Source organism: Mesoplodon mirus, assembly GCF_964341445.2.
Source record: "Mesoplodon mirus genome assembly, chromosome: 2".
In the NCBI taxonomy this organism is placed as follows: Eukaryota; Metazoa; Chordata; class Mammalia; order Artiodactyla; family Ziphiidae; genus Mesoplodon; species Mesoplodon mirus.
Window position 1 is genome coordinate 33,688,160 of NC_138977.1, and position 14,619 is coordinate 33,702,778.

Sequence of the window (14,619 nt, forward strand, 5' to 3'; positions counted from 1 at the left end):
TCATTATTTATTTTATTGCTCAAATAAGATTGATATTAAGAAACACTGAAGAAGTCAGGTCCCTCCTTTTCTTGGAAACTGATATAACACCAGAAGAATGAATAAAGATTTTATATTTCACTGTCACAGAGATATCTGTTTTTAGTCATCAACATTAGAACAAATAGAAGAATGGAAATGGATTACATCCAGGTACAACAGAAGATGGGAAATAAAGGAAATGTCTTGTATATTTCTGAGAGACCTTGTTTGAAGCCTTAGAAAAGAAAGTCAGAAAACGTTCCCTTGGTCAGCAGCCCTCACAGATAAATAGAAAATGCTAGTGATGGGGGCAGGTGCAGGACGGTGAGGTTGCCACCCTCTGGAGGACTTCCTCTACATCCAGGGAGCTAGCAGTCTTCACTCTGAGCAGCTGCCTTCATGGAAGGACTCAGCCAATGATGTTCTTTCTCTACTCCCCCTCCAGCCCAGCAGAGCCCCCTCTTGAATTAGTCGGTCTCACAGCCTGAAAACTCTAAGGCCAATCTGGTCTTCAGGCACAATGGGGCAAATAACTAACAGGATATCTCTCCTAGTGCACACCATATGGGTTCTCTTGTACTATCCTGTGATTGCTGCCTTGTGTGCCTTCTCTAGACCTGCGTTGGTCCCTTACTTGTGCCTCAGGCCTCCAAATCCTGTTCTTAGTGTTAGTCATCAGATGCGGGACCAAAACCACCTGTCATATCTCCCTCACGCTCTTTGTCCACCTGTCCAACTAGAACTTTATTACCTGACCAACAATCTTCTAATGTTTAGACACACACTGGAAGTTCATCACTTGCCAGCTGCTCTGCTCACCTCTGCTCTGCTCACCTCAGGTGAGCAGAGGTCTCAGAGGTCTCAGAGACCACTGGTTGGAAGCATGGGCTCTGTATCTGGTTACTGTGTATAATTACTGGTTCTTCACTCACTCTTGTCTGACCTTAGGGGAGGAACCCAAACTTTATGTGCCCGAGTTTCCTTCTAAGTAAAATGGAGGTGATAATAAGGATATTTACTCAATGGCTTGCTACAAGGATTCAACACACGCAAAATGTTCCAAACAATGTTGGGGACAAGGGCATTCTGTAGTGACTGTAGTATTGCCCCCTGATTGCCATCTGGTGATGTAGGCTTTGTCCTAAGCTTCAGGGACAGCAGGGTCTCTGATCACCCCTTAGCTTGTTCTTGTCTTCGAAGTTCAATTAGCAGTTGCAATACGGACAACACTTAAAGAAATGCACATTTTATAAAGGAGTTTGTAACTTTTATTATAGTGTTAACACTATTTTTACAAGAACTCTTTTTAAAAGGGATTTACCTGTTAAGGAATGCAAAGAGCTGTATTTAAAGAGTTATGAATCTCAAAAATACATACATCAGGAGCAACTTTTTGGTAAAATCACATAGAAGAGCTTGTGGTCAGTGTGGTAGGCACATTTGCTCCCACTAAAGTCTGAAAAGTCCCTACAGTTCTGGGACATTTTGTTGAGCACAAGCAAAGTAAAAACTGTTCATGTATATACATGTGCAAAACTTCTAGCAGCTGCCTTTTGCATGATTAATTTTTCGTTAATACCTGGGTAATAGTCCTGTCAAATGCAAAAATAGCAGGTTGGGTCGACAGGGAAAGAACAATCTTTAACAGGAATACAAATGAACAGGAGAATGGAGTGTGGGTGGTACCTCAGTGATGAACTAAATCTTTATAAAGAGTCAGCTTTGTCAAAAGATAATGGTGCTTCATAATTGCTTCTTATGCAAAAACATTGCAAAAGAATCGTCACGTGAAGATGGAAGGTCCTTTATCATCTGAAAATGCTAAGTTGCTAAATGCTAAGTTGTTCCTTGACTTAAAAAGAGTTAAGACTGGATTGTCTTTCTAAGAATTCCCCAGAGGGCCAGGCCAAAGTCACAGCATCCCTGCCCTAAAATTTTTACCACAGAAACGTTGGAATTTTGGAGCAAGAATTAACTATAGACATCATCTTGTCCAGCTCCTTTCACAGATTAGGAATCTAAGAAGTTAAAGAACATGCCAAGACCACAGGGTTGGCCTTGCCAGAACTGGACTCAGGTTCTTGACTCTCCGGACAGTGGTTTTTGCTTTTGTTTGTTTTTTTACATCTACCCTATACTATTTCCTCTCTCCAATATGGTAGAAGCAAGAGAGAATCATTTAAATGCATTTTTAAATGCACAATAAGGGGTTTTCCAATTTTCTCCTTGTCAATAAACAATACTTTTATTTTTATTTATTTATTTTTTTTGCGGTACGCGGGCTTCTCACTGCTGTGGCCTCTCCCGTTGCGGAGCACAGGCTCCGGACGCGCAGGCCCAGCGGCTATGGCTCACGGGCCCAGCCGCTCCGGCATGTGGGATCTTCCCTGACCGGGGCACGAACCTGCGTCCCCTGCATCGGCAGGCGGACTCCCAACCACTGCACCACCAGGGAAGCCCAACAATACTTTTATTTGTATTTGATAGATTTTAACATGAGCTACATGCAATTTAGCTTGCCTATAATTATTCTGGACGAAATTATAGCTTCTAGTACAAATGGCCTGTTTTGACACGTTTACACACCTTCCTACAGAATCAGCAGGAAAAATGTGGGTGAAATTTCTGAACATGATGCATGGGAGTAGATTTCCTGCTACACAAACGGTCATAATGGCGTAAAAATAATTATTTTCATGACGTTCCTTTGACCGTAGGGGACAGTGGGAGGGATGAATTCCAGATTGCACGCAGGGAGCGGCCTTCAGTCCGGAGCCAAGACGCGCGAGCGCCGCTTCCTACGAGAGCCCCGTGTCCTTCCCCTCCCCCCTCCGCCCGCCCCCCTTCGATTCGGCACTGCCCCTCTGCTGCCCCCTAGCGGTCCTAAGAGCCGGCAGCGAGGCTGCAAAGAGAAACCTACTTAACGGTGAGCAGAGACGTGACTCTTTTCTTCCCCTGTAAGAATCTGCACCCATTTACAGTGTGGGGTGTTTTCCCCACCACAGAGCAACTCTCAGGACTCCGGCGGGGTGTCCTACAATGCAGCTCAGTCTGACACCATCTACGCCAAGATCGCCTCTGATTCCTCAAGTTCAGGGCTCAGCCCTACAAGACGCAACCACTTGGAGACCAAAGCAAGGCCAGGTTGTCACCTGCGCTTTCGACCAACCGGCTGCAGACCCAAGGTTCCCTGCTAGAGAGAAACACAAACTGAGGGACCCATTTTACTTACTAGCTGCCTGGATAATTACAAGAGGATGTGACTCAGAACAGCCAGATGGGAGACACGCAGAGCTTCAGGCCCACCCCTGCCTCGCCCCATGGCCACCAACCCGGAAGCTCTCCGACCTTTGGGCTTTCCTGGAGGCGTCATCACACAGGCCCGCTTGATGAAATCACTGGCTGCTGGCAAGCATTTAATCTCCAGGCCCTCTCCCTTCCCAGGAGACGCGGGTCAGGGTGGGACTAAAAGTTCCCACCCTCTGAACTCCAGGTCGGTTCACCTGGCAACAAGCTCCCCCCAACCCAGCGCAGGCCCCGAGTCACGTCACTAACATGAGGAAAGACACCTTTGTCATTTTCATCACTTAGGAAATTCCTAGAGTTGTAGGAGCTCGGAGCCAGAAAGGGGATGGGGACTAAGACCAAACATACATCTCTTACTACAAACCACAATGTCACACCCTCCATGACGAAGAGACAGAACATGTCATCTGGTGAATCCCTCAAGATTTAAGTAAAATGAGATAATGAACTGGTTCTGAAATATATTTGTGCGTGGGTATAAATTGCTATTCTTCTGTAAAAGTTTAAAAACACGTACACATTATCCTCAAATCAAGCTGAGAAACTCCTACCTTTACATAACATTTGGTTCTCTTTTTTTGGTGCTACCCAGAAGGGTTGAACACTGAGAGTAGGCTTCTACAAGGGACGCATTAATTCACCTTTAGACAAAACCATCACAAAATCCAGCTGATCTCCCGCCTTCTTCTTCCCACCCCACTTCTGGCCTGTTTCTCAGGCTCTGAGTATTCTTTCTGTGTCTTGAATATGTTTCAACACTATGAATATCAGACGGTTTAGTTATTTGTACGTGTCTTTCACCCCTAAAATGCCGGGAGCTCGTCAGTGTCACTTCACATGTATCTGTGCATATATCCTCCCCACCCCTGCCAAGGATGGTCTTGCCGCTGTCATTGAAGAAAAATACCATCTGGGAACAGGCCTGATGAAGAGGGACCATTCAGCTTTATCCTAACAGCAGGGAATCAAAATGAAAGCCTATAACAGGCAAAGTGATAAGATGTATTTCCAAAAATGGCACTAATCAATCAAATGACCGACAAGACTATTCATTTCATTTTTATTGAATTAAAAACTGTCTACAGACAAGTGGAAAAAATAATTTATTGCAGGATCTCTTACACATGAACACAGAACATTTTATACAAATATCAATGTGCTGATAGGAAATGCTAAATGTAAAGACAAACATTTTTACACGAAAGTAGTTGTACTATATTTTATAAAGATAGATGTTAATAAATTATCAGAGATATTGAAGGACAACAGGCTAATGAGTCCAACAGGAATGCATTCTATGTCGAAATTAAAGTAAGTTTTCTGAACATGATGCCCTGGATATAGTCACATTTTTGTAAGCTAAGAAAAAGGAGCTAATTTCTGGGAATAAAGGGCCAGGAGGGGCTCTGACGAACAGGAACACCCCAGCCATGCTTCCAGCTTTTTCCCTAGATGTGGTCAGAGCCCCTAACATTTACCCCAAACTAACACAATAGCTCATTGTGAAACAGTGTGGCTTTAACAGCTGCATGGGATTAGTGAGATTTATAATTATACAAGGGGTACAATGCAAACGACAGCATTTTAGAGGAATTATAATTGCCATGTGATCTGAATGAATAACCCACTAGTTTAATAACAGAAATGTGTATTCTCTATTTCTGAAGGAAAGTTAGCATAATTCAAAATAGTGAGTATTTTCTTAGCATGATATATTAATTCTTATTTGGGGAGTCTGAAAATAAATTGCATTTTTTCCCTAAAATTCTGAATTCACTCCTTTAGAAAATGATTTCTATAATGATATACACCAACATGATAAAATTTTTATATGTTATAGTCATTAAAATACACATATGCATATATATAGAGAGAGCACTGAACAGATTTGGAAAACCATGGTGTGTGTATGTGTGTGTGTATGTGTATATATATATTATATATATATATATATATATATATATAATATATATATAGACACATGGCCAAATACTGTTCTGTTTCATTTAATTAAATTCAACAAATATTTATTGGGTGCCTACTACTTGCAAGTCACCACGTTAGGTGATGCTTGTAGTAGATTTTAAGACACGTGAAGCTCACATCACCCACATGAAGCCAAACTTCAGATAATATACTAAACCTTGAAAATACTCAAAAGCAGAGCTAAAGCTGAATAATGAATAAGGAAAGAGATAACTAGGAGAAAGGCTTGGGGAAATGGAAAAGGACCGAGGGAGTGACTGCTCCCGGGCCTGGCATGAGTTAGGGGAAGACTGGACCTCACCCCGTCCTCTTCACCTCAAGGTCCAAGATTCAGTTGTCATCCTGCTTTGTTTCCTTTACAAAGTGGAAAAAATAGGGTATTAATTTTCAGTGATAATAAAGCTTGTAGGACTCCCAAAAGGTTTTTTCTTTTTTTAAATAAAATTTGATCTGCATTGATATCTACCGTTTTTCTAAGTCATTCCCATCATCACGCTGGATGAGACAGAAGCACCCAAGTAAAATGAGCAGTACTGGAGGGAAGCTAATTTATCAGAAGAACATCAGGAAGCAAGCTAGCACCAGAAGTAAAAACAGTGAAGAGAAGATGAAGGTAAATATTTCAGAACTTGGTGTTCCATTCCTTTTAGGATTTCTACTCTAAAAGCATTTATAAGGAATGTGTACATCCAGGAAAAGACATGTAGTCAAGGGGTCTCACCCCCTCTAAAGAACCAGTGCATCAGCGGGGAACAAAGCATCAGACTTGTTTCTGATGCAACCCACTGGGCGGGGGCAAAGCTGGCAGGACCTCGGTGTCATGAGCCACCCTGGGTCACAGGACCCCCGAGCGAAACCCAGAGTTCTGAGGCCCCCCAGCACCTGGGTTCAGGCTGGAGTACACCCAGGGCACGAGCATGCACCTATAGCTTCCCTGCGGAATCATTTAGATTCTGGAAAAGTATAAATCACTCTTCTCTCCAGGAAACACACACGAGGGACTAGGATGTCCAAAGATGCCCAAACATTCCCCGAGGTGACAGCGTGGCCCTTACAAGGATGTGGAGCGTCATAGTTAGGAAACCTCCCGTGAAGGCGGCCCCGTCTTGGCCCTGGTGGCGACCTCACAACAGCTGAGGGCACTGGGGAGGGCCCGGGGATGCCCCTCACCGCCCACTCCTCAGCTGGGTCTGAGCCAGATTACGGAGGAACAACCAAAACCACGTCTCCTCTGTCTAGTACTTCGGTTTTAAATTCATTAGAGGACAAAACCAGCAACCATGAAGTCTCCCCTAAGAAGTCTGTATTGTTCTAACCAGCTCACTAATGGTTCAGGATTTCTGCTGCTTTACTGAAGAGTTCACGTAAGCAAGAATTCTTTGCAAATGAAATGTGTTTTCAGTGATTATGATTTAGCTCCCATGTTTACAGTCTGTCTTAAAAAAGGAATTACACTCTGATGAGTCATACCTCTGTTCCTGTAATTTTTCTGGATAGAAACCAAACTTGCATTGGCTCTTTTTTGCCCTTCATGGACACTGGGCCTCTGTGCTCCAAATGGAATTGTGGGTCTGAATTTTCTGGTGTCATGAGACATCTAAAGGGGACAGGGAACAGGGAACAGGGAGAGAAGCGTGGAGTATGGTTGCACAGAGAAAGTGACACACACCAAAGTTATTTAAAGATACCTCAAGGTTTTAGTAACAATGGTCATAGCAGAAACTCCTAAGATGGTGAAGAATCACTTAAAATGTAAATAATGACACCATCTTCTCAAATAAATAATAAATAATCCTAAGAGCAGAGGTGATAAATGTTAAAGGTAATAAAAGCACCCAGGGAATTAAAACACATGCAAAGAGACATTTTTCAAATCAGTAAATTCCTAGATGTGTCTCTTACCTGTATGTATATTCAGACACATTTATTTTTCCTTTTTGTCCAGTGGTTTCTGTTCGGCTTGTGAGGTTGACAGTATTTCCAAAAAGACAATAGCGAGGCATCCTCTGTCCTATGACACCAGTGACTACCTCCCCTGTGTGAATCCCTATGGTTATCTGCAGAAATCAAAGCTCTCCTTTAATAAATTCAGTAATCTGAATTATTGCTTACTCTATATTAAAGAATAACATAGAGTCATCATATAAAAATCATAAGAATTCTCTAGAACTCCAAGCATATTACAGACAAAAACCCTCACAAAAATCTTTCAAGAGAAACATTCTTTTTGTCAAGTTTGAAGCTTTCAAAGATGTGAATCTGGCAACTTACATGAGACACAGGAAAGAGATTTTAAAAAATAAACCAGAAGGGACAGGGGGTTTTATCTCATCCTCATGACTTTCAGTACATGGAATAAAGAAGATTTCAAACAGGTGGACAGGTTTCCCATTTCTATGGAAGAATGTAGTACAATGGGTTCAATAAAATATTAGTCTTTGTTTATACAGATGGCCAAAAGGCACAAGAAAAGATGCTCAGCATCGCTAGTTATTAGAGAAATGCAAATCAAGATTACAACGAGGTATCACCTCACACCAGTCAGAACAGCCATCATTAAAAAGTTTACAAATAAAAAATGCCAGAGAGGGTGTGGAGAAAAGGGAACCCTCCAACACTGGTGGTGGAAATGTAAACGGGTGCAGCCAACATGGAGAACAGTATGGAGTTTCCTTAAAAAAACTAAAAATAGAGCCACCATATGATCCAGCAATCCCACTCCTGGGCATATACCTGGAGAAAACTATAATTTGAAAAGATACATGCACCCCAATGTTCACTGCAGCACTATTTACAATAGCCAAGACATGGAAGCAACCTAAGTGTCCACTGAAGGACGGATAAAGATGTGGTGCATATATACAATGGAATATTACTCAGCCATAAAAAAGAATGAAATAATGCCATCTGCAGCAACACGGATGGACCTAGAGATTATCATACTCAGTGAAGGAAGTCAGACAGAGAAAGACAAATATCATGTGATATCACCTATATGTGGAATCTAAAATATGACACAGATGAACATATCTACGAAACACAAACAGATTCACAGACATAGAGAACAGATATATGGTTACCCAAGGGGAAAGGAAGAGGGAGGATAAATCAGGAGGAGTTTGGGATTAACATATACACACAACTCTATATAAAATAAATAACCAACAAGGATCTATAGTATAGTACAGGGAACTATATTCAATATCCTGTATTAAACCATAATGAAAAAGAATACACATATTATATATGTATAACTGAACCACTTTTCTGTACAGTAGAAACACAACATTGTAAATTAACTATACTTCAATGAAAAAAAACATTAAAAATCTTAGTCTTTGTTGTCAAGATATTATTCCTTGTAAATAATGATTAGCTGGTCAAGAATATAAATCGGTTGTCCAAAAGGTCTATTACTACCGTTATAATATCTGTTTTATCTACTAACCTGAACAGATTCACCATCTACCTGGACCTGGCCAGCAATTTCCATCATGTCCAAAGCCAGGTGGCAAATGGAACGTGCGTGGTGGATGCAGGGCTCTGGTAACCCACTCACCGTCATGTACTTATCACCAACCGTTTCCACCTAGCAGGGCACAGATTGGTCAGTACAAACATGACTGTTTCACTTGCTACCCTTACACAAAACACGTTCTTCCAATTGCTATCAATAACTTTCAACTTTCCTCCCCTGAATCTCTTAAAATTCTGATACCTTCAACTCCAACAAGAAGAAACGTCATTATTGGAAATGTACACATCTGGCACTTGGGAGTCTGATTACAGGCATTAGTTTTCCTCTAGTTAAGTCCCGGTTTCTCAGCTCAGATATGCTTACTACCCAGTAGAACAATTTACTACCCTATTTCCCCTTAAAACACTGATGGTTGGATGGGCCAAAGCTCCACTGCCCCCAGTTCAGTGATTTATCCTGGTCATTAACCACTGATTTTTATGATGTGCTCACCAAGTGTTACACTGTTGCTCGGAAAAAGACTATAAAATGAATACTCCTTGTGGCACTTCTATGACTCCAGATGCCTGGGGGTGGTTTAGTTCACATTCTTGCCTTTACGAAGCAATATTCCACTGACGTCATTTTTCCAATTTCATATTTGTTACTAATTGAAACCAAGGGCAGAAATGCCTTATAAATGTTTCCCTTCAAGCTGATGTCATCTAAAAGCAGGTCTGAGTCCCCTTCTTATGCTCCATGATTTCTTTACTGTGAAAATCCCTTTTACCTTTCAGTAAAAATGTCCCTTGCAGACCACAGACACGAATGCCATGTTTATATTATGTGTGATAAACCACCTGCATGGATTTAACATTTTATTTTAACTAGGGAATCGTCTGTTCCATTCATTTCGGTTACAAGGAAGAGAATGTTTTAGAACGAGAGGTAATTATTTAAGAAAATGGTAAATAACGAATGCATGAGAGCTGCCCGTACCAAGCCTCCTGGGCTACAGTCAGGGAATGGTGACTGCAGTGCCTTTGGAAGCCACGGCTTGAAACTTCAGAATCATGAATGGCACTGCATTAGGACAGGACCTGGACTTGCCTTATAAACAAATGGATTTTTCCGGGAATCCGTCAGAGTGTCGAATCTGGTATAGAGGTCGTTGAGGAGGTTGACAATCTTCATGGCCCCTTCCCCAGACGCATGCTTGCTGCAGAAGGTGTTGAAGCCCACGATGCCGCTGAAGAGGATGGTCACGTTGTCGTACCTCTTCGCGGGCACCGGACGCTTGTGCCTCAGCTCGTTGGCCACGGAAGGAGGGAGGACAGAGTACAGCAACCTGTCCAGAGGGGTGAGGACAAAGCCACAGTGAGAGATGCTGAGAGCAGCTTCAGTGCCTCTACGGCCCACTTCGTAGACGTCAATGCCATGTGCACTGTGCAGGCTTGGGTTCTGACAGGACACCCACTATTAGCCATCTTTGTAAGTCAAGTTGAGAAAATATAAATAATTGGTTTGTTTTAATCCCACAGAACATCCCCAAATCCAAACCAATTCAAAGCAAATCAAAATAAGCCAAACAAAACAGACAGACAAAACAGAGTACTGACACTGGGAAGTCAAAGTTGTCCTGTGTGGTCTTGTGTGTCGAGGTTCCTGCTGTGATATTCACAGGATGAGAGAAGCCATTCAAGCACTTAGCACTGTATGGATCCCACAAAACCAGGGACACGTTCACCTCTCAGGGATAAGCCATCTGCCTCAACGTTTGTCATCTGACGTGAAAAGCAGATTTCCCCAACAAGGACCTACTGTACAGCTCAGGGAACTCTACTCAATATCCTGTAAAAACCTATAACAGAAAAGAATCTGAAAAAGAATATGTATATATGTATATATAACTGATTCACTTTGCTGTGCACCTGAAACTAACACAACATTATAAATCAACTATAGTTCAATGAAAGAAAGAAAGGAAGGAAGGAAGGAAGAAAGGGAAAGGAAAGGAAGGAAGAAAGAAAGAAAGGGAAAGGAAAGGAAGGAAGGAAGAAAGGGAAAGGAAAGGAAGGAAGGAAGGAAGAAAGAAAGGGAAAGGAAAGGAAAGGAAGGAAGAAAGGGCAGATGTTTCTGTTTCATTCCTGCCTCACTCCTTCATGGAAGAAGCAGATAAAGCAGGTAGAAATTGGTCTAGACCAGAAAAGAGCTTATTTCCGTTGAGAATTCTGAGACCACGCTGATGGGACCAGGGGCCCTGGGGAGCGGGGAGAGTGGGGAGCACACGGGAGGGGTGAGAGCTGAGCAGAGAAGCGGAAGCAGGCAGACCTGCGGTTCCTTGACGTGACGGCGCATAGGAGGAGACACCAGCTCCGAGCCTCTTTCTCCCCTAAGCCAGACGGCACCGGTGCCAAGTTTAAGGTGCAGAATGGAGCTGAGGTCTCATTTTTTCGCTACCTTTAGTGGAATTTATTCAGTGTTTCACTTTTCATTTTCAAACAGAGAACATTTTATACAATATTTTAAAGCTGTATTTGAATATTAAATGTGACCAGTACAACTACTTCATTTCAACAAAAATTCATAGTAAATGTTTATAATTAAATCACCTTGAAAACCAAATACCAACGAAGATGGAAACCTTGGTGGTTTTCTAATATAACAGCCAGAGCAGGATCCGAGTAACTCAGACTTACAAATACAGGTGACTGTGAGCCTTGGTCCTAAGTACTATCTTACAAGCTCCATAAAATGTGTTATTTTTCATGGTGGAAGATGTACCACAGACTGATAAATATACATTTTGAGTTGTTTCTCGAGCAGTAGGAGGAATTTGAATGGCCCACCTCATCCCACATACTTTTGGAAATTTGCCAAATACCTGGAACGCTTAAGGGGTTCCCTTCAGGGCCGTGAGGAAAGTAAAGTGGTGTCGAAGAAACTACAGTTTTCAGCTTCATTATACAAAGCAGAAGGGCAGGAAGAAGCTAGGGATGAAGACAGACATTTACGTGGATTCTCTATCTATCTAAGCTGCCAATAAACAGTTAATTGATGTGTTTACCTGTGGGCACAGCATCCATCCATAGGCAACACACACACATCAATGCAAGAAAAGGACAGGAAGTGGTGCTGTTACCAACCCTATGGTGTCAAGTAGAGTGACATAGTTCTTACACGAAGGAAGATAAGGTCAATTCTCCAAGATAGCTTCCTATTATACAAACGTTAAAAATGAACACACAAGACCACCAGTAAAATTCTCTTACGAAAGTCAGTGATTTCATGCTTTTAATTAATTTTAATTAATATGCTCAAGCAAGGCCAAGCAGTATGCACGATGTGTATTTGTTTAAATGAATTATTTGAAAACGAAATATTATCTTAAATGTTACTTGCCCAATAGTTCATAATTTAATCCACCATTCATAGAAAAATAATAGTTTTGTGTTTTGATCCCTTTGTTCATGTATCAAATTACAGATGCAATTGTTGTCATCGCAGATGACACTACAGTCTGTCAGACTCACACCTGCCGAACCCAAAAATAATCTGGAGTCCAAGAACAGAACGCTTTTGAAATATAATGGCCAAATCTAAGTTCAGTGTTCAGTGTCCCCCAGCACCTGGGCAGCCCTGGCACCTAGAAGATGCTCGGTACACCTCTTGTGTGAAGAACTGGATGAACGGGTAGTTGGACTTGAAATATGCACTTGACTTATTCTTCTAATGATTTCCAGAGACATGCTTTAGTGTATATTCTACCAGCTTGGTTTATAAAATTACTATTAGGACTGATTGATTTCTGTGTGCATAACTTCTATTTAAGTGATGTGTTAGAGTTTACCTAGGACTCCAGACCTACGGCGGGTCCCACGCCTCGGAGTCTTGTTATAGGGAAGAACCTCTGTGTTGTATTACAAGCTAACCACTAACGGGGTGATGCTTATCAGATTAAATTGTACACAATGGCCCATCTCTGGGAACCCTGCTCCCCAGGTCATGAGCCTTAAGCTAAATACCCTTGTTTAGCTCCCAGGAAACAGCCTGACTAGGCTCACCAGGGAGCGGCCGCAGGAAGGAAGATATTCACACCTCCCAGCCCCAGACGCTGCCGGGGAACCAGGAAGTGCTTAGCTTTAGCCCCGCCCCTTTGGCTGGTCCCGCCCCTTTTAGTATAAAAGGAGCCCGAATTCTAACTCAGGCCAGATGGTCGTTTGGGATATGAGCCCGCCGTCTTCTGGGTCTGCCGTCTTTCCGACTACGATCGCTGTTCCTTGCCCCAGCAACTTGTGTCTGGATTTACTGGCCTGCTGCGCAGCGAGCAGCCCGACAGTCAGTCTTAACTACAGCAGAGCCCCCGGCTACCACGCAGGCCAGCCCTGCCAGCCCTGCCCGCCCTCTTTAAGCACAGGGCACGTGCTTACGTATCTGTCTTCTTCTTTTCATCTTCCAGGGCACGCAATGTGAGCTGCAGCCTGTCCGTGAGGATTTCCAGCTCCTGGGTCAGCTTGTACTCCTCTCGGAACTGCTCCCCCAGCAGCACGAGGTCCCGCGTGGCATCGTGCAGGGGGATGTCGCTCAGGTACAGCCCTCGCCGGGTCAGGTCGTCCAGGTTCATGACACTGTCACAGGGAGAAGGAGGCAGTGTCAGTCCCCAGGGTCCCCACGGTAACACTGCCCTGGCTCCTGTCCAGGAGTCTAATCCTGCCGCCTGCCATTCAGCAGGTCAGGCAGAAGAAAATCTGGAGAAAAGCGAGAGGAATGTGCTTCATTCTTCTCAATATTTAAACATCTATCAAAAGAGCAGTGAACTTGACATGCACTTTTGCCAAATGGCACTTTCTAACGCCATCAGCCTAAATTAAAAGATAATGTGAAAAACTGCCCTACGAAACCCGCTCGGGTTTTTAACACAAGCCTGTTACTTATTATTGCCACAGTTTTTCCTCATTATGAAGAGATGAAAAAAAAGTTATCTTTACTCTCTTTAACAAGGATAACAGTGTTTCTTCTGAGAAGCTAGTTCATTGTTGCCTTAGGGGTTCTATGACGTAACTAGGTGTCTTCTCTTTCACAGACGATGATGAAAGGTTTACAACCTGATTTATGACCCATCTTCAACATGACTTTTCTGTACTCATGACTTTCTAACATGCACTTTCTATTCTACTCTTATTTCTGGCTCTAATTTCTTCTACTACTGTTATTTTCTTTGACAAATTTTCTCATTTATTTGAAACAGTATTTGCTCTTGCTGAATTTGATGCATCTTTGTAACTTAAGTCATTCTTAGAACAATGTAATATTTATTGATTCGGTGAAGATATGGTAAGTAAAAAGTTGACTTTTAAAAAATTTAGTATTCGGTTAAAGTGTCTGAAGGTTACATTCTTGGTTTGAATTCTTTAAATGCAAAGTAATTATTTCCAGTCGTACATAATAATAATTTCTCTAAAATGACATAACTGTGTTGTGACTTTACTAAAGAAATTGGGATTAATAAAATGTCTCCCTGCAATATATTCTCAGCAGAAATGTCCATAAATCAAAGCAAAAATTAGCATGCTAATAAAGAAAAATAAAATGATCAGTTTACTATTGACACACACCCTTCAGGAAAGAGGCCAGATCATCCACCAAATGGTTTACAAGACCTTCCAGTGAGCAGAGGAAAAATGACTATAACTGTAAAATGAAAATGAAGGGTTAAAATGCTCATATTGAGTGAGAAAACTTAATCAAATTATGTCTCATTGTTCTCAAAACTTATTTATTATTATTTTAATGAGCTATTAACTTTTTTTTCCCGTTTTTTTCTTAACATCTTTATGGGATATAATTGT

General features: G+C 42.0%; 1 protein-coding gene across 1 annotated transcript in view; it reads right to left on the reverse strand.

Moving 5' to 3' along the window:
* Positions 1-4,400: 4,400 nt before the first annotated feature.
* The window catches only part of GUCY1B1 (guanylate cyclase 1 soluble subunit beta 1), a 47,758-nt gene continuing 37,539 nt past the window's right edge, over positions 4,401-14,619 (reverse strand). The window contains exons 9-14 of the mRNA XM_082638047.1: positions 13,201-13,398; positions 9,881-10,118; positions 8,762-8,902; positions 7,216-7,370; positions 6,784-6,910; positions 4,401-5,667 (exon numbers count right to left, since the gene is read on the reverse strand). Coding sequence (XP_082494173.1) covers positions 5,644-5,667; positions 6,784-6,910; positions 7,216-7,370; positions 8,762-8,902; positions 9,881-10,118; positions 13,201-13,398 — 883 coding nt within the window. The 3' untranslated portion in view covers positions 4,401-5,643. The remainder of the gene's footprint in view (positions 5,668-6,783; positions 6,911-7,215; positions 7,371-8,761; positions 8,903-9,880; positions 10,119-13,200; positions 13,399-14,619) is intronic.